The sequence below is a fragment of the Durio zibethinus genome, chromosome 28 (assembly GCF_047325235.1).
Source record: "Durio zibethinus cultivar Kanyao isolate XHJ-2024 chromosome 28, ASM4732523v1, whole genome shotgun sequence".
Taxonomy (NCBI): Eukaryota; Viridiplantae; Streptophyta; class Magnoliopsida; order Malvales; family Malvaceae; genus Durio; species Durio zibethinus.
In genome coordinates, this window is record NC_143189.1 from 11,605,383 (window position 1) to 11,626,708 (window position 21,326).

Genomic DNA, 21,326 nt, shown 5'->3' on the forward strand with positions numbered 1-21,326 from the left:
TTTCGATTGGCGGCTGATTTCTATGCTTTTTATTGGAATTTTCTTGTCTTCTTGCAACACTGTGTTTCATCATTTATGAATTTGAAAATGAAATTTCTCTCTTGGTGATGGATGGAAAATAGATGGAAAATGGGTCTCATGTGTTTTCTATATTCAGGAAGCAGATAATTGCTAAAAATACAATTAAAATGTTAACAATAAAAGTTAAAAATATATTAAAAGAATTTTTAAATAGATTATATTTTATCATCTGTCTAATATTATAAAATGATCATTTTATCATTTTTAATATTATAGAATGATCATTTTACCCTTTAATGAAAATAAAATAACTTAAAATGTTAATAATAAAAATTTAAAAATATATTAAAAGAATTTTCAAAGAAGATATATTTTGACACATTAATCAAAACAAAATAATTTAAAATATAATTAACAAAGAAATTAAAAATATATTAAAAGAATTCCCAAAAAGTTACATTTAGACTTCTTTGCAACATTATAAAATGACTATTTACCTTTTTTAACATTCTAGAATAACTATTTTATTTTTTAATGAAAATAAAATAACTTAAAATATAAATAATTAAAAAAATAAAAATTATAAAATTCGAAAAAAAATAGATCTATAAATTTTTTGTATATTAAAAATTTATATATGAATTCAACAATTTAAAAGAACACCAATCGATGCATTCAATAAAAAAAATTTCTTATCCTTTTAGAAAATGCAGGGGTTAATACTAGTAACTGAAATTAAGGACCCGTTTGATTCCATCACACCGAAGCAATGGAATGCAATGGGATTTTGACCTCCAATGCACCGTGGTTCGTGAGATGCATTTAGATAGCGATGATGCAGTTGGGGGCTTCTGCACTGCTTTTTAGATTTTTATTTAAAGGAAAGGATCCGGTGATTTACTAATCTCTACGGCAGTCAAATGCTTTAATGTATTCGGTTTAATGTAAAATTAAAAAAGAAAAGGATTTTCAATTATAAAATAACTGCTTTTAAAGTAGGGATATTCTTCTTATTGCAAGATTATCAGATGTGGAAAACAGAGATGGAGATTACAGGGGAAAAACAGACAAGCATTCATCATGAAAATATAGTACAAATTATACCAAAAAAAAAGCTTGTATTAATTTAATTATATAATATATTAAGAATTGTTCTTTTACATATTTTCAACCTTCCATGTCATCTGTATACATTCATCCATAATTGATAAAATACAAGCTAAAAAACAGATTAATGAGGCAATTGGAAGAAGCTTGCACAGAATACCAGAGCAAGCTCTTAAAGATAAAAGAAAGGGCAATCGATCAGAGTCCTCTAGCCAACATTTTCTCGTAATTCTCAATGGACTCCAGCCTCTGGAGCAAAAGTTGCTGCCTGAATTTCTGGATGAATGCCTCAGCACTTTCGTTTATGTCGACGAATGGCTTTTTCCCTGTGACATTGGACCTCATGGCTCTATGATCTTTGAAGTTATGGACATTTGGTTCTGGAATTTTGGAGTTGTGGTATGAATGAGGCATGGAGATGTTCTTCATTGTAATTGCAAGATAGCTTTCTCTAATTCTTTCTTCCTTGCACAACTCTCTTTGTTGATAAGATGATGGTATGGTTTCCCATATTTATAGCTAAGAAGTCAAATAAAAAATGGGTTATTTTAATAGGCTGTGATTCCATTTCACATTTTTTATGTAGGAGCACGCCTTGCTAGAATTTTCAAGTAAAAGATATCAACAAGTTCAAGTTATAGATGGAAAACATCGTGGGAGGATATGCTATGGTGCTTCTTTTTTTTTTTTTTTGTAAATTTTATAACTTGTGCAAAGATCTTCCTAAATCCTAATAGTCATGCTTAGTAAAATGATGTATTTTCAACAATTTAGACTTAATCTAATGATTCTTAAAAAGATTGAGTTCCACAATTTGAATCTTGATATATACTAAAAAGAGTTATATGCACTTTTCAATTAATTTGATTAAAAACTTTTGATTTTAAACACCATTTTTTATTTTTATTTTATTTTTATTATTTTTATTATTATTATTATTATTATTATTATTATTATTTATTTAATTTTTTTTCTTTCTTTTCTTTCCCGTTTTCTATTTTTCCTTCTCTTTTTTCTTTTCTTCTTTTCTTTCCTCCTTTCTTTTTCCTCTTTCTTCTTCCTTTTCCGATTCAAATCTAGTGCATTAAATGCACAATCCCTAAAGTCTAAAATCACGACCGCTAGCTGCCAGCGGCCGACCGACAAGCCGCCAATCACGAACAGCAGGCGTGAATTCTCAGTTGAAAAAATGGGATTCGAATCTCAAAAGATCTGGGATTTGAATCCCAAAAAGCTCTATAAATAAATCTTGTTATTTGCAAACGAAAAGGGGGAGGAACCGAAAAAAAAAAAAAGACAAAAATTTTTAAAAAAAAAAGGGCAAAAAAAGTTTCTATTTTAAAAAAATTTTAGCAAAAACACAAAAAAAAAATACACAGTCCTCCCAGAGGGAGGAACCCAATGCCAAGCTTCCTGCAAGAAAAAAAAAAAAGGAGGGTCAGAATACAAAAAAAAAATTTCTCACCGAAACTTTGAAAGCAAATCTAAGGAAGTGGGGACTCTTTTTTGTGAAAAAGAAGTCAGATCTATGCTCAAGAGGACGAGAAGAGTTCGTGAGAGTTTTTTTGAAATTTTTTAGCACCGTTGACAGTGGCCGAAGTTCGTCACTGGCGAGGACCATGGCGGCCATCACGACGGATGGCCACCAACCCTAGGTCACCTGAAAAAAAAATAAGAGGAAGAAGGGTTTTTTTATTTCGAAGGAAGGAAACAATGAGTGAAAAAAAATTTTTTTGAACCTTTTATATAAACGCTGAAAACCAAAATGATACTATGTCAATAAAGCCCAAAACGACATCGTTTTAAGCATCTAGGATCCGTGCTCAACCCGCGACCCGACCCGAGGTCCGCGCACCTGACCCGCGACCCGCGACCCGCTTCCTTTATCAACCTCTACTGGTCTGACTAAACCGAAATTGAACCGCCTAGACTGAACCGAACCGGTACTGAACCACTGAGCCACCTAGACCGTGCCCATACCGGATTGAGCCGCGCGTTGATCGGTCCAGTTTAGGTTAAAAAAAATTTATTTTTAATTTTTTTAATTTTTTATATATTATTTTATTAATATTTATGCATATTAAAATATTTACATTTGTTAGATTAAATGATGAAATTGTGGTTAAATATTTTTTTATATAATTATGTTAATTTTTAAAATAAAGTTTAAAAACAATAACATAAAAATAAATTTAATAATAATACTAAAGTAATAAAAAATGAAAGAAAAGGAAATTTTTATCCAATGATGAGATTTAAAGGTATTCCGAGTAGTGATGCCTACAAAATCTCTAGGTGAGAAGTTTTTTTTTTAAATACTGTCATAACGATTTTGGGACCGTTAGACGTAAAAGATGATGTTTTAAAATCGAAAAAAATAAAAAGGGGGAGTCGCCACCAATCTTTGTTAGGGTGTGATTGGTCACCCAAAAGTTTATCATTTTAATAAAACTATAAAAACTGGTTTAAAGTTTATCAAAAAGATAAATTTCGATCTACGAAAAATCAGGTTGGGTCCGAGAGTCGGTTACGTGTGGGGAAGGATTAGCACTCCCACAACGCCCATAAATTGGTACCATTTAATTGATGTTGGATAAAAAGGATTTTAATTTGAAATTTAACACTAATTCCCTTCATTTAAAAAAAATATTTTTGCTACAATTTTTATTTAGGAATATTGAGAAAATCTTTAAGTTAAAGAATTATCTTGAAATTCTCCAACATCTACGCAGAATTTGAAATAACTCTTTTCGCTTAAGATTTGACACAACAATCCTTAAAATGAAATAACACTCTTTATAGAAAATTGTTGGTGACTCTCCAACATCTAGGCAGAGTACCAAGAATTATTTTTTTCGAAATGTTATTTTTATTTTATTTTGTAATATCATAATTTTTTTTAATAGTAGTACAAATAAAAATTAAAGACAGAACAATACAAATAAATACTAATAATAACATGCTAATGTGTGTATGTCAATGAATGTTATGTAAAATGTAATGTAATTTAAAAGTTGGATTCTTAAGTATAATGAGACCACCCTAACTCTCCAACATCTAAGCAGAGCTTAGGTGCGATTGTTTATATTTAAGATCCCAATTTACTATTATACATTTTATTTATTAATCTTATTATTAATGTAAATTAAGAAATCTTGTGGAAAGACTTAACAAAGTAAAATTTCCTAAATACCCCATCATCTAGGCAGCATTCAGGAACAAATTGCTTCAAATGGAATTTTCACATGTGTTCTTAGGATTTTTAGGAGATTTTCAGTAAGGGCTTGAGTAGAGGTTTTAAAGGTTTGGTTTTAAGGTTTAAAGGGTTTTAAGGCTTGAATTTTAGGATATGAAAGATTTAAGGTTTTGATTTTAGAGTTTGGAGATTTTAAGGTTTGGGTTTTGATTTAAGGGTTTGGATTTTAGAGATTTTAGATTTTGGGGTTTGCATTTAAGAGTTTAAGATTTGGGATTTCGGATTTTTGGGGGTTTTGGATTTTTAGGGGTTTCGAATTTTAGGCGGTTTGGATTTAAGGGATTTTGAATTTTTAGGGGTTTTGGATTTTAGGATTTTGGATTTTTAAGGGTTTCGGATTTTAGAATTTTGAATTTTTGGATTTTGGATTTTAGGAGATTTTGAATTTTAGGGAGTTTTAGAACCTAGGATTTTGAAAATTAAGAATTAGTGTTTAAATGTTTAAGTAAAACGCGAACATCTCTAAAAATCTCCATCATCTAGGCGGACTTTTGGAGCAAGTTCGATTTTAATGATTTTTGAAAATTAATTTAAAAGTTTATTGTATTTCTTTTTATGAAAATTTATTAATAATAATTCTCCAACATCTAGGCAGAATTATTTTTTTAGAAAAAATATTTTTTATTCCTTCCAACATCGAGGCAGGGAAAATAATAATAATAATAAAATATATTTTTTAGCATTTTTAATATATATTTTTAATTATTACTTGTTTTCAATTTTATTATTATTAAAACAATTAAACATTTATTCTAACAAATTTAGAAATTTATCATGCATAAATATAAAAATATACTTAAAATAACAAAAATAATAATATAAAAAAAATTAGAAAATTCAAACCTGTCTAGTCAACGCTGGTCTGGACCTGTTTTACCAGTTTTACGGTTCAATCAGCGGTTCAGGTGATCCAGCGGTTCAGACCGGTTCACTGGACTGGTTCAAGGTTGGTTGAAGCAGGTTGGCGGGTCAGTTCGCATGGATCTTTGGTCGGATTCGGGTCCACGCGCGGATCCTCCTTAGTTAAAACGGCGTCGTTTTGGATTTTTCCCTAAACGACGTCGTTTTGAGTTTTGCTTTCCTATATATAGCTAAAAAAATTTTTTTGGTTCATTATTTTCTGTTTCAAAAAGAGATAGAGAGAGAGAGAGAGAGCTTTGGGGGGAGAGCTCCGACCGTCTCACCGTCCGGCCGCCGGAGCACCGTGCCGGCAGCCACCTGGTCCACCGTCGTCGATGACCAAAAATTTCAAAAAGTGACCAGAAAGCTACTTTCAACGCGATCTTTCTAGATCCGAAGTTCGTTTTACCATAAACAACCTCGATCAACGTAGATCGGGGTTGAAGCTTTCGGTTTCTTTTCTTTTTTTTTTTTTTTTAGAAACTGACTTTTTGTTTTTTGGTTTTTGCAGGGCTTGCTCGGTGCTAATGGTTCCTCGCCGTAGGCGAGGACTGTGTTGTTTTTTTCTTTGTTTGTTTTCTTTGGTTTGGGTATTTGTTTGGTTTTCTGATGGTTAGGAGGTTTCGTGAGAGGTTTTGTGAGAGGTTTGGGTTTTTTTTAGTATGGGAGGCTAGGATTTTGGATATTCAAAAGCTTGTTCAAAGTAGGGGGGCTGTATGTCTGAAAAAGCTTTTGAAAGGGGGTTTCCCGAGAGCAGTTGAAGGGGATTCGAGTTGTTGATTTTAAAGAGCTTCTATTAGGGGGATTTGGGTGGCTATAAGGTGGCTATAGGTGAGCTGAACAGGGTGCTAGTCAGGTGGCTGGTCAGGAGGCTAATAGGGGGCTGGTCGGGGGCGGCAACAGTGTCAGCCATCCTACTTTTTGTTTTTTTCTCTTTTTGTTTTGTTTTTCTTTTTATATGTTTTTTTATATAATTAATAATTATATATTTTTTTTAAAATTAATATTATTATTATTATTATTAAAATTAAAACAATAGACCCGGACAAAATCGGTGTCTACAGCTACCCCTCTTTGTACATTACTGAGAATCAGGAATAGGACAAAGACAAAGACAACGATTTTGTCCGAATCATTTTTTTTTTGTTTTTTTTTTAAAACACAAAATGATTGGGATGACACTGCAAGTCAAAAAATAATAAATCAATCGAGATAACATCACGAATTGAATTTATGCTCGAAGGTCTTACAATTCATGCCCGGAGGTCTTACAGAATCGACTGGGATAACACCGTAAGTCGAAAGATAAGAAATCGATTGGGACAACACCGCGAATCGAAACTATGCCCGGAGGTCTTTAAAAATCATACCCGAAGGTCTTACAGAATCATGTCCGAAAGTCTTACAAAATCGACTGGGATAACATCGCAAGTCAAAAGATAAAGAATCAATCGGGATAATACCGCGAATCAAAATTATGCCCGAAGGTCTTACAGAATCGATTGGAATAACACCACAAGTCAAAAGATAAAGAATCGATCGGGATAACACCGTAAATCAAAATTATGCCCAGAGATCTTAGAAATCATGCTTGGAGGTCTTACAAAATCATGCTCAGAGGTCTTATAGAATTGCTCAGAGATCCTAGAAATCATGCCCAGAGGTCTTATAGAATTGACTGGGATAATACCGTAAGTCAGAAATAAAGAATCGATTGGGACAACACCGCGAATCGAAATTATACCCGAAGGTCTTAGAAATCATGCCTGGAGGTCTTACAGAATTGCTCGGAGGTCTTAAAAATCATGTCCAGAGGTCTTACAGAATTGATTGGGATAACACCGTAAGTCAAAAATAAAGAATCGATCGGGACAACACTGCGAATCGAAATTATGCCCGGAGGTCTTAGAAATCATGCCTGGAGGTCTTACAGAATTACTCGGAGGTCTTAAAAATCATGCCCAAAGGTCTTACAGAATTGGCTAGGATAACACCATAAGCCAAAAATAAAGAATCGATCGGGACAACACCGCGAAACAAAATTATGCCTAGAGGTCTTAAAAATCATGCTCGGAGGTCTTATAGAATCATGCCCGGAGGTTTTAAAATCGACTGGGATAACATCGTAAGTCAAAAGATAAAAAATCGATCCGGATAACACCACAAATCGAATTTATGGCCAGAGGTCTTCGAAATCATGCCCGAAAGTCTTACAGAATCATGCCTGGAGGTCTTACAGAATCGACTGGGATAACACCACAAGTCAAAAGATAAAGAATCAATCGGGATAACACCACGAATCAAATTTATGCTCGAAGGTCTTAGAGATAATGCCCGGAGGTCTTAGAGATTATGCCCAGAGGTCTTAAAAATCTCAAAATCTTTGAATGCTCCTCATAATCAGAGGCAATGAAACTTTAAAATTTGGAAATCTTTTAATCTTGAAAGTCATGCTTAGAGGCTTTTAGAAATTATGCCCGGAGGTCTTACAAATCTCAAAATCTTTGAATGCTTCTCATAATCAGAGGCAATGAAACTTTAAAAACTTGAAAATCTTTTTAAACATGGCTTTTGCCTGATCAGATATTTTTGATACTCTAAAAGTCTTTTTCTGAGGAAGGTTCCCTCTAAACAGAGGCTTTGAAATCTTGATTGAAAATAGTTCTTTTTAAACACAAACTTTAAAACTTTAAAAACATGCCCCTTTTTTTTTTGTTTTCAATACTTACAAAGTTGATAAATGCAAACATGGTACAAATGTTTGTTCTCATCAAATGATGCTAATGAAAATGTCGATGCAAATGTCAATGCCAACGTAAGAATGCAAATGCTTGATACATTTGACTTTTTCACAATGTAAATGACAATGTCCTTGTCTGTAGATGCCCCTACAAATACCTTTTCTTAAAATACAGATGGCATGATGCAAATGCAAATTCTTCTTATGGTGTGAATGCAAATGTCTTATACAAATGCCAATGCAAGTGATGTAAATATGAATGTTTTTCATATGATGTAGATGCAAGTGATGCAAACGTAAAGACTTTTCTTGCCCCTTTTTTTTTTTGAAAAATTTTTGTTTAAATTTTCATTGTTTCATTTTCACCCAAAAAATGATCTCAGTATTATGTACAAAATGCTTCAATAATCTTGAAAAATTTTAAAAGTAATCAAAAATTACCCCACATAAAGTATTTTCATAATTAATGAAAAATTTAAAATTCAAGACTTCTGAATCTCTTGAAAGTTAGTGATCACTATTTGGAAAGCTTATGGATGGGAGGGTAATTTACAATTCAACTCCTTTTACTAGTAGGCATATCTCATGGAAAAGCTCAACAAGGGTTACAAAGATTTCATCTTGGGCTCACAAAAAGAGATAATTTTTAAAACACATTTTTTTATTGAAAACGTGATACTCCAATATGAATCAAAACTAGCCATTACTTTTCAAACAAGATTTGAGAAGAAGATAAGGCTGGCCATTTTTTTTTAAAGAAGGTCTTTAATGGGTACTGGTCCTTCAAGAGGCTTTGTATCGAGACCTTTTATTTCGAATAGAACCTTGGAACTATGAAATTGATTATGAGGCCTAAAAAATGACTTTAGCTCTAAACTGCCCTTTTAAGGTTTTCACCTTAGAGCTATATGTATATATATTTTTATCAATGAAGAATTCAACAAGTATATACAAATTCAAGGATATTGCTCTTCAATCCAAGTATCCACATTTAATCAAAATGGACTTTTTAGGGTGTGTAATGTAGGCCGAGGTTAAGGGTTCTGAAAGAATGGATAAATAGGCTCAAAATATGTTATTCAGGGTGATTAGGCCAAGGATCTTGATGAGCACTCTTTGACTTTCTTCTTTTGCCTTTTTTTTTCTGGAAACATTTGGCTTTAATTTTATCAACTTTACTCACCCTCTTTTTTTTTACCTTGAATTCTCATTTTCAAGGTACATATTTTCTCTCTTTTTTTTATTTAATTTTTTTTTAATTCTAAATAAAGCTTCAGATTCTTATCTCTAAGGTTTCTTTGTTTTGCCTTAGAAATACTTAACTTCATCTTTGGCTATTCACTTTCTTGAATCTTGAAATTTCAATTGAAATTTTGTTCACTTTTTACCCTAGACTTTCACCTCCGAAGGGAATGTTAGACGCTTTCAATATCAGATACTTTTCTTGAAGTTAATCTTGAATGTATCCCAATTTTGCCTTCTAATGTAGAAAATGATCCTTAGCTAGGGTTTATTTTGGAATAAAAAATTTAATAGGCTCAAATGGGTAGCAAATGGATAATTTTTATTTACGAGAAGGATAGAGAAAGATGGCATTTCATCATTTCAAACATGATCACTTGGCTAGAAGAGCAAATCATTGAATATGTCCCTTTTTTTTGCTTGTTTTGTTTTTTTATTTTTTTTATGCCCCATCTTTTTTACTCAAGGATCCAACGACGACTAAGTCCATAAGATCGATTGCATAGTTCAAAAGGCTCTTTGGGCTCTAAAATTTTTGGCATTTTCTTGGTGAAAGAAAGCGAAAAGGTATAAAGGTATGAAATAAATTATCTTAGGTAGAAAGAGATTCTTTTTTTTTTCTCAATGTGCCTTAAAATATGGAACAAAGGTTATTTAAGAAAAAGGCTCAAGTGTTTTTATATTTATGGTCATAGCAAAATTTTGACACACATTGAATTATCAATTGAAAATTTTAAAAGAATATCTGATTTTTGAAATTCAAAACAAACTTTCAAAATTAATCTCTTTTGTTCTTTACCCAAGAAAAGATTATCGGCCTTTTAAGGTCTGAACTCAAACTCACATTCCCTGAAAGGTTATGGTTAATGAGTCCAATCATTTAAGTGATTAGGGATATGAAAGTATTTGAAAAGGTGTGGAGGTATTTGATGAGCTTTTTCCTAATAGTCATCACCATTTCCTTTAAGAATCCTTTCATCTTTATTGCAAAATAAAACTTCTTTTTCTCTTCTTTTTTTTTGAAAGTTACTTATGTGGGACTTTTATCCAAAAAATGCATAAAGAGAAAATTTCATGAAAAAAAAAATCCAAAGTATTCAATTCTTCCAAAATTAGTTAAATAACTCCTAGAGACACAATGCACATGTCCTACATACATAGTAAAAAAAAAATAATCCTATCATGATTTTCAAAACTTGACACCTCCCTCTTCATCTCAACTTCTCACATCTGACAATTGAATGGAGTCAACAACTTCCATTATTTTATTGCCTTTGGAGTCAAAATACCATTCTTGATAAGATCTTCAACCTTTTCTTTTAATTGCCTGCATTTTTCAGTTGAGTGGCCAATTGCCCCCATATGGTAATCACACTTATCATTGGGATTGTAACTCCTTGCTGATGGATTTGGTGTTGTTTTCAGAGGCACAGGAGTAAGATATCGACCTTCTATTAGCAAAGGCAAAAGGTAAAAAATAAGGATGGGTAAATTTTCTTGATCATTTCTTGGTCTCTTTCGATTCTTTGTTTGTCGAGTGGTGGATTCAAATGTAGAAACAAGATCATGAATAACCACTTGAGGATGAGAGTTTGCTGGAAAGCTCAAATGTTGGCTTGGTTGGCAAATGTATGGATTTTAAAAGATATGGCTTATGGCAAGGTGATGGAGTTGATAAGTAAGATAAGGATTGTATGGGATAAAGCTATTAGGTAGATGCCCCTCCAATGTGATTGCTTGCACCTTTTCTTTATTCTATTTTGATGTACTTTCTTTTTCAACATCTGTCGCATCTTTTAACTTAATCCTACCACTCTTAATTGCATTTTCCATAATTTCACTAGAAATCACCATGTTCAAAAAATTTTTGGAGAGATTCCTAATCATTTTTTCATAATAGGGAGTGTCCAAAGAATTGACAAACAGAACAATAATTTCTTTCTCTGACAAGGGTGGTTGTACTTGAGCTACTATGTCTTTCCATCTATATGCATATTCTTTGAATGTTTCAGTTGATCTTTTCTTCATGTTCTATAAGGATAACCTATTTGGCACCATATCTTCAACATGCTTGTATTGTGCTAGAAAAGCCCTAGCTAATTCATTCCAAGAGTAAATCTTACCTTGGTCTAACTGAGCATAGCATCTTGCTACAGGTCCAGTGAGACTATCTTGAAAGTAATGGATCAATAATTTATTATCATGAGTGTAGCCTGTCATCTTTCGACAGTACATGGTAATGTGTATTAAAGGGCATTTCATTCCATCATACTTCTCAAAACTTGGGGCCTTGAATTTTGATGGAATAACAAGATTAGGTACTAGACTAAGTTCACTAGTGTCGACATTCTTGTACACATCGTGGCTTTCAATTGCTTTCAATCTCCCTTTCAACATATCATACTTATCTTTCATCACCATATCTTTTGATGGATCTGGCACCCTTTTTAATTTCTTCAATTCTTTATGATCATCCATATTAGGCACAGTAGTGAAGTCGTGAGGAGTATGCCCAGGATTGACATTTGTCTGAACTGATGGTAACTTGGCAAAATGGCCAATATAAGGTTGATGAGTTGTTGGAAGTGCTTGTGACACATGGGGTCTTGAACATATGTGAACCTAGATGGATACAATGGTGTCTCGATAGCTGTTTCCTCCCTTGTCCTATGCATTTCAACAACTTCTTTTTCTTTTGTCAATTCCACTATCATCTATTTTAATTCTGCCAATTGTCTATTCACGTTTTGTTACATTCTCGTAACTGTTTCATCGATCTTTCTTTGGGCTTTTTCTACTCAGTCCATTCGACTGGTACCTTTATTTTTCATGATTATGGTACTGGCTCGAGTGCTATAAATATGTAGACTCAACTAACCTTGTTTCCCAGAATAGCTATCCTTGAACCTTTTATTAATTACCAGAAGTCAGAAATGCATGGCATGAATTCTATTATATATATAAAAAAAATTGCTTCGAAGGTTTGACAAAAGTATATTTATAATTATCATTCCTTATCCTTAGCTAGCATGAAAAGTAATGAATTCAAGCAAATGATGCATGATATGCAAGTCAAATTTTGTTACTTTGGTGAGGGGAAACTTGAATTCCATCCTATATTCAAAATGGGTCATCTAGATATATCCCTTCTGTCTCAAAAGTTTGGTGAAAACATACTTGCAACCATCATTCTTTCTTACACTCTTTTAGGCATGCCAATAAAATAAACAGATGCATCAATTCATAGAAAATCTAGGTTAAAAAAATGTTTTCATTCATTTCCAAAAGCATCAAGTTTACACATCATGAACCATCAAGTGCCAAACATGCTCCCACTTCCCTTTATTTTTCCTAAAAAAATAGTTGACTATGATTACTAGGGAGGATAACTCTTTGCTTAAAAAGCTTTTTATTCATCATTTTGACCAACTTTACTGTTACCTGTAGCACTGCCTACCATTTTGACATGGATCAAAAAAGGGTTTTCATGAATAACTGGCTCTATTTTGGCATCAAAACTCATATATCTGGCTTTCATCAATCCTTGCACCCTATGTTTCAAAGCTGTGCAATCTTTTAGAGAATAGCCCACAATACCAAAATGGTATTCACATTGGGCATTAGGGTTATACCATTTAGGGAAAGGTGGTTTACGAAGTTCAGCAGGGATAAAGGTAATGAGGTAGTTCCCTAGGAGCAGCGAGTATAACTCTGTGTAAGACATGGGTATTGGATCAATAGGAGCTTTTCCTTTGGTGTTACCGGAGTTTTTCTGTCCTATGGTTGGTTTGCTTTGCTGAAAAGGTGCTGGTATAGTTGGTCTCGAGGTGAATTGAGAAACTCTGGGTCGAAGATCGGGTTCAAAAGGTAGTGACAGGATAGTATGCTGAACAGACGATTGTGAAATATAAGATGGTGGATATGGGTTCAGGTGTGAAATTCTTGGTGGTTGCAAGAAAATTGGGGGTTTAATCCTAGGTGCTTGGAAAGGAGGTTGAAAATGGTCATAAGGAGGATTGAGGTATGGGTTAGAGCTTGAGATAATTGGTAATGGTTGTTTGAAGCTAGGTGACTCCTTATTGGAAATCAAACTCTTGAGCTCAGTCATTTGCATGGCTAGTTCAACCATTCTTCTCTTAAGTTTACCCAAACTTCGATCACTGTTCAAATCACCCAATGCTTTAGCATACTCTGGTAGAGTGTAAAACTAACGGAAGCTAATTGACCTTGACTTGATGGTAGTGACAACGGTCTTTGAGGAGGAACAAACTCAACTCCATCACTACCTTTAACCATTTCTATCAATTGAGCCATCTGTAGTTTCATCTCTCAAAGCTCAAGTCATAATTCCTCTTGATTCAGCTCAAAGGCACTAATCCTTGCTTCCATTTCATCTCTCATTTTCGTCACTGTAATTCCCACCAAGACAGACATTTTATTCCAGAACTTATACCAAAAATTTTAGACTATTACCCTTATTAAATGAATATCACAAAAACAATGACACACAAAGTATGTTTATGAACACATGAATATGAGAATGTCACGGAATGCATATATACTTATGACAATGGATTTTTATATGTATAAAGACCTAAATAAAAATTTTCATCAACCATGAATGTGTATGCAAAAAAAAAAATACAATGTTATGTTGTAAGAATGGTGGGATATGAAATGCAATGTATGTTCCATACGACCCTATTATTCATGAATCTATATGCATGAAATGCAATGACATATTTATGTGAATGATGAGATGTATTCCTATGACTAATGTAGCATACTTGTATGGAATGCACGGACCTACTGTATGTATGAGATATGTATGTATAAAATGCAGTGTATGTGTTGTGCTGGCTTAATAAGGTAAACACTGCCTTAAGATACGTAACGAGATAGAATGCATGTACTACTTGTCAAGAAGTGCACGGGATGCATGTGCAAGAAGTAAAATGCATGTGCTACTTATTGATATGGATATGATGGAATGCACGTATTATCCTATTATAATGCACAATGGGTGAGATACATGTATGATGTATGAAATGCGAAAGATGAAATAAAATATGAAATTTTTTATTTTGAGAAGGAAAAAAGAAAGAAATAAGGTTTGAAAATTAGTCTTTATTCGGCCAATAAACAAAGGATTTAAGAAAAATCGTTAATCTTTGAAAATGTTCTTTTGTCTTTTTTTTCTTTTCAATGATTGACCTAAAATAAATACCACATATTCAAATATAATGCACACAATAAAATAAAATAAAATAAAATAAAATAAAATGACTCAAGAATTCAAAACAAACAAGTAAGAAAAGTAATATAATAACCATACAACAAAATAATATAACGAATAATGTCCTAATTTTTGGTAATTTTTTAAAAGGTTGCATGGCTCTATCCTAGGCAGGCTTCCTATGGCTCACGATATGCTGGGTTAGGATTTATATGTTTAAAGGTTCGCAGACTATTCCTTACATCATTGTCCATTATAGACTAGTAAGGTTCCCCGATCCTTGCCCATTATGGGTTATTAACGGAAAGGATTCAATCTGAGTGGAAGTGTTTTGCTAGCAAATGCGAAGGTTATCACCTCACGAGAGCGTAGCTACTTCACTTCCTCCTAAAAAGGATGGATCACGGGTATAGAGCTCATACATGCGAGTGAATCTGCAAAGTATGTGCAAAGTAATGTACTGATCAAAATAATATGAATAAATCATAACCACAAAATCAAAATAAATTAATAACTAACACATAATTTATTTTATTTATTAACATGAATGTTTTTGAAAGATAAAATAAAAGAAACTAAATTAAATATCAAATAAAATCAATTAAATCCAACCATTGTCGATAGCGTATAATTAAAATTTTGGCCTAACTCCCAAACAATTCCCCAGTAGAGTCGCCAAGCTATCGTAAAGGTTTTGGGATCGCCAGACGTAAAAGATGATGTTTTAAAATAAAAAATAAATAAAAGGAGAGAGTCGCCACCAATCTTTGTTAGGGTGTGATTGGTCACCCAAAAGTTTATCCTTTTAATAAAACTATAAAAACTAGTTTAAAGTTTATCAAAAAGATAAATTTTGGTCTATGAAAAATCGGGTTGGGTCCGGGAGTCGGTTACGTGTGAGGAAGGATTAGCACCCCCACAACGCTCATAAATTAGTACCATTTAATTACGCGCTATTTTCGATGTTGGATAAAAATTATTTTAATTTGAAATTTAACACTAATTCCCTTCATTTAAAAAAAATATTTTTGCTACAATTTTATTTAGGAATATTGAGAAAATCTTTAAGTTAAAGAATTATCTTGAAATTCTCCAACATCTACGCAGAATTTGAAATAACTCTTTTTGCTTAAGATTTAACACAACAATCTTTAAAATGAAATAACACTCTTTATAGAAAATTGTTGGTGACTCTCTAACATCTAGGCAGAGTACCAAGAATTATTTTCTTCGGAATGTTATTTTTATTTTATTTTGTAATATCATAATTTTTTAAAAAAATAGTACAAATAAAAATTAAAGACAGAATAGTACAAATAAATACTAATAATAACATGCTAATGTGTGCATGTCAATGAATGTTATGTAAAATGAAATGTCATTTAAAAGTTGGATTCTTAAGTATAATGAGACCACCCTAACTCTCCAACATCTAGGTAGAGCTTAGGTACGACTGTTTATATCTAAAATCCCAATTTACTATAATACATTTTATTTATTAATCTTATTATTAATGCAAATTAAGAAATCAAGTGGAAAGACTTAACTAAGTAAAATTTCCTAAATACCCCATAATCTAGGTAGTATTTGGGAACAAATTACTTCAAATGGAATTTTCACACGTGTCATTAGGATTTTTAGGAGATTTTGAGTAAGGGCTTGAGTAGAGGTTTTGAAGGTTTGGTTTTAAGGTTTAAAGGGTTTTAAGGCTTGAATTTTAGGATATGGAAGGTTTAGGGTTTTGATTTTAGAGTTTGGAGATTTTAGGGTTTGGGTTTTGAGGTTTAGGGTTTTGATTTAAAGGTTTGGATTTTAAGCATTTTGGATTTTGGGGTTTGGATTTAAGAGTTTAAGATTTCGGATTTCAAATTTTGGGGGGTTTTGGATTTTAGGGGTTTCGAATTTTAGGCGGTTTGGATTTAAGGGATTTTGGATTTTTAGGGGTTTCAAATTTTAGGATTTTGGATTTTTAAGTTTCGGATTTTAGAATTTTGAATTTTTGGATTTTGGATTTTAGGAGATTTTGAATTTTAGGGAGTTTTAGAAACCTAGGATTTTGAAAATTAAGAATTAGTGTTTAAAGGTTTAAGTAAAACGCGAATATCTCTAAAAATACCCACAATCTAGGCGAACTTTTAGAGCAAGTTCGATTTTAATGATTTTTGAAAATTAATTTAAAAGTTTATTGTATTTCTTTTTATGAAAATTTATTAATAATAATTCTCCAACGTTTAGGCGAAATTATTTTTTTAGAAAAAATATTTTTTATTCCCTCCAACATCTAGGCAGGAAAAATAATAATAATAATAAAATATATATTTTTTAGCATTTTTAATATATATTTTTAATTATTACTTGTTTTCAATTTTATTATTATTAAAACAATTAAACATTTATTCTAACAAATTTAAAAATTTATCATGCATAAATATAAAAATATACTTAAAATAACAAAAATAATAATATAAAAAAATTAGAAAATTTAAAAGATATATATATTTTTTTACCTAATCGGACCAGTCAACGGTCTGGTCAACGTTGGTCTGGACCGATTCTGCGGTTCAATTAGCGGTTCGGGTGATCCAGCGGTTCGGACAGGTTTACTGGACCGGTTCAAGGTTGGCTGAAGTGGGTTGGCGGGTCGGTTCTTACAGATCTCGGGTCGAATTTGGATCCACGCGCGGATCCTTCTTAGTTAAAACGACGTCGTTTTGGGTTTTTCCCTAAACGACGTCGTTTTGAGTTTTGCTTTCCTATATATAGCTAAAAAAATTTTTTGGCTCATTATTTTCTATTTCAGAAAAGAGAGAGAGAGAGAGAGCTCTAGGGGGGGAGCTCCGGCCATCTAGCCGTCCGACCGCCAGAGCACCACGTCGATCGTCGCCTGGTCCACTGTTGTCGGTGACCAAAAATTTCAAAAAGTGACCAGGAAGCTGCTTTCAACGCGATCTTTTCAGATCTGAAGTTCATTTTACCAGAAACAGCCCTGATCTACGTAGATCAGGGTTGAAGCTTTCGGTTTCTTTTTTTTTTTCAGAAACTGACTTTTTGTTTTTTAGTTTTTACAAGGCTTACTCGCGCGTTGATGGTTCCTCACCGTAGGTGAGGACTGTGTTGTTTTTTTTTTTTTTGTTTGTTTTCTTTGGTTTGGGTATTTGTTTGGTTTTCTGATGGGTAGGAGGTTTCGTGAGAGGTTTGGGTTTTTCTGAGTATGGAAGGCTAGGATTTTGGATATTCAAAAGCTTGTTCAAAGGAGAGGGGCTGTTGTCCAAAAAAGCTTTCGAAAGGGGGTTCCAGAGAGCGATTGAAGGGGATTCGAGTTGTTGATTTTAAAGAGCTTCAATTAGGGGGATTTGGGTGGCTATAAGGTGGTTGTAGGTGGGCTGAACAGGGAGCTGATCAGGGGGCTAGTCAGGAGGCTGACAGAGGGTTGGTCGGGTTGTAGGGCGGCTGGTCAGGGGCGGTAGTAGCACCAGCCGCCCTACTTTTTGTTTTTTTCTCTTTTTGTTTTGTTTTTCTTTTTATATGTTGTTTTATATGTTTTTTTATAAATTAATAATTATATATTTTAAAAAAATTATTATTATTATTAAAATTAAAACAGTAGACCAGGACAAAATCGGTGTCTACAAATACTATCAGTGTATTGGAGTATTTATAAAAAAAATTTTAATACAATAAAATTTTCTTTTCTTGATAAAAAAATAAAATTAATTAATTTAAATAATAATATAAATAAGGAAAAAGAAAATTTTATCCAATAATGGGATTCTAAAAGTATTCGGAGTAGAGATGCTTTACGAAATCTCTAGGTGAGAAGATTTTTTGTAAAATATTACCAGCGTATTGGAATATTTGTAAAAAATCTTCAATATAATTAAATTCCTTTTTCTTCAAAATTTCAATTTTAAATAAGAATATTAATAAGATAATTAATAAAATTTCTAACAAAGGAGAATAAAATGTGTGTATAAACATGGTAACGTTTTTGCATTACATGCATGACATTTTTTTACGAAAAATAAATTCAAGCCACCGAAGATGAGATTCTAAGGTATTCGAGAAGCGATGCCTAAGAAATCTCTAGGTGAAAAAAAATTCTTCTAATGTTACCAACGTACTGAAATATTTTAAGAATTATTTCAATAAAAAAGTTTTAATCGAGATTAAATTTTTTTTAATAAATAAAAAAAATCAAGGAAATTATTTTTCGAACATAAAAAATTGGACTATTTTTATCAAAATCAAAGGATAACATGTTGTTAATTGGTACCGTTTTTAACGGGCGCTGTGGGAGTGCTAATCCTTCCCAATGCGTAACCGACTTCCGAATTCAGACTTTTCGCAGATCGTAAAATTATCTTTTTAATTAATTTTAAAATTTTTTTTAAAAGGATATGTTTTAGTAGGTGGTCAATTGCACCTAGCCAAAAAAGATTGGTGGCGACTCCGTTATTTTTTATTTCGTTTCTAAATTCGTCGGGGCGGACACAAAACCGTTACGATATTGATAATGTGAAAATGTTAGACCACTTACATATAATTGATAATGGGTTGGTTTAGCTTAACATTTCCCATGTTAGGGCAAACAAGGTCCCTTATTCACACTCACTACCCATCTATAGAATTAGAGATATTATTATGTCTCAAGATATAGTATGGACATTATATTTTATTCACATGATATTATATAAATTAATACCGTAAAACGTTAATAAAATTTTAAATTGCTCAAAATTTTTAGTAAAATTATTGAGAATCATATATAATAATAATAATAATAATAATAATAATTTTATTCTAAAGAGAAAACTACAAGTGACTAATTCTAGCAATTAAGCGTTGGGATAACAGACTGGGGAGTATTACTGCCTACTCTGACCATCTTTTTACTATGAAGAAAGACCTAAGTTTTAATTTTCCCACACGTATTCAGGGAGTCAAATTCAAATGACAATTACGGCTTAAGCAATGACCCAGCGGGTTGAGGCCCCAAGGTGCCCTTTCGAGGCACCATTGTTGGAGATCTAAGGACAAAATATGAACTTGCGTTTCTATAGATTTACATATAATAATTGTTAGATATCATACCTGTTTTACCAAAAGAAATAGTATAAAATTGAAAGGTAGATGCGTAGTTAAAATATTATAATATTTTAATCATCCTAATTAATTTGCCTTAACTTTCCATCCTAACTCTTCCTAGCCATGATACTCGACCGAGTCCCAGCTGTCATACTTTTGTTTGTGAAATGGCACCACCATGTTTATTGAGTTTATTGAGTTGGATTTAAACTTAAACTTAAACCCCCTATGTTCACCGGAATTCCTACCTCCGGTCACAGGAAAATACGAGGAAAAGAACAGACAAAAACCTATCTTGATCTACGCTTACCAGGCTTTTTTCCTATGAATATGATTCTTGGTTTGTTTCCCGAAAGCACTGCAAAAACCACAAGCTGAAACCTTTGGAAAAGGTGGCTCAATAGCAATGGATACCTTACTAGTACGGTAACCTCGTCTTTCACCATTAGATTGGTTTCTTTCAATGGTATTGATCGGTTCGATGTTTCTTATCGGCTTAACATCCTTAATAACTGTAAAGAAAATGGGTCCAGTTTCATGTAAGTGGTTTTGGACCAAGTAAAGGCCATGGGTCTTGATCTTTCATTTTACACAGAGCCCTAGCTACTTAATAAAAAAGAGGTGGGGTTATTTTAAGTGTATGTTGAAAACCAAGTAGAGAAAGAAGAAAAGCTCGAAAAAGTAAAGAGAAAAAGGACAAGGGAGAGTTGGTTGAACGGAAGTCGATTCGTGGTCCGATTGAATTGGAACCTTGTCAGAAGGTTTATGATTAAGAGTTTTACATTCTGAACGGTGAAGATCGGGTTTGAAGCTCTCTAGGAACAAATCCATGGTGTATTTGTTGAGTCACTTATTTGGTGAGATTTCTCCAATTGTTTCTCTAGTTGTTTAGCTCTAGTTTTAGCTAAAGAAGAACATTGTATACCTATTATTTGATAGTGAAGATTTTTTTGGTGGTCCGTAGTTTTTTCCCTCTACACTGGAGGGTTTTCCACGTAAATCTTGGTATGCTTTATTTTTCTTACGTTTTTTATTATTGATTGTTGTCTATTGCTTCTGTATTGTTGTGATTATTGCTTCAAGCGCAACAATAACATCAATCTTTTCTGGGTTATTGTCTTGCAGCTATCCTTGTTCTTCTTGCTGTAGTTGCTTGGTTTTTTCTTCTTGTTGTTCTTGTTCTACTTGGTTTATCTCCTCTGACAAAAACCTGTCGTCCCAAACATGCCCTGAAGATCCTTGCCTCCTAAAAGACATTGCAGATCTTTGCAAACCAGCCATGGTAGATGACAGTTGGATTTTTTTTCTCTTTTCTCTCGCTAATGAAATTAGAAGCTTTCCTTCTATAAATTCCAATTCGCTGTAAAATGTAAATAAACCTTTATATATAAAGAGAGAGAGCAGGATAAAGAAATCTTGAAGATTTAGTTAAGAAAAAGTCATACCAAGGCAACTCAGTCAATATTTCCAAGTTTTTTCATAAAAATAATTTTCTATCAAGTGTTACCATTGATCAGTAAATGGGATTTGGTTAAATTATGAATTAAAATATTTAACTAATTGCAAAAGTTCATAACATAAAGTTGTAAACACCATTTTTTATTTTTATTATTATTTAATTTTTTTTGCCGTTTTCTTTTTTTTTTCTTTCTTCTTTCTTTCCTCCTTTCTTTTTCCTTTCTTCTTCATCTTTATCCGGTTCAAATCTAGTGCATTAAATGCACAATCCCTAAAGTCCA

At 32.6% G+C, this 21,326-nt stretch overlaps 1 protein-coding gene and 1 pseudogene across 1 annotated transcript; both read right to left on the reverse strand.

Annotated features, from left to right (window-relative positions):
• Positions 1-1,143: 1,143 nt before the first annotated feature.
• On the reverse strand, positions 1,144-1,892 carry LOC149510769 (uncharacterized). Its single transcript, XM_089757462.1, has one exon. It carries the CDS (start codon positions 1,555-1,557, stop codon positions 1,327-1,329), a length of 231 nt encoding a protein of 76 aa, XP_089613588.1. The 5' UTR covers positions 1,558-1,892; the 3' UTR covers positions 1,144-1,326.
• Positions 1,893-19,877: 17,985 nt separating this feature from the next.
• On the reverse strand, positions 19,878-20,868 carry LOC149510770 (MAPK kinase substrate protein At1g80180-like; annotated as a pseudogene).
• Between the last annotated feature and the right edge of the window lie 458 nt (positions 20,869-21,326).

Bases quoted from the DNA above. Each gene is read 5' to 3' on its own strand.
- LOC149510769 (XM_089757462.1), bottom strand. From the start codon at position 1,557: ATGAAGAACATCTCCATGCCTCATTCATACCACAACTCCAAAATTCCA.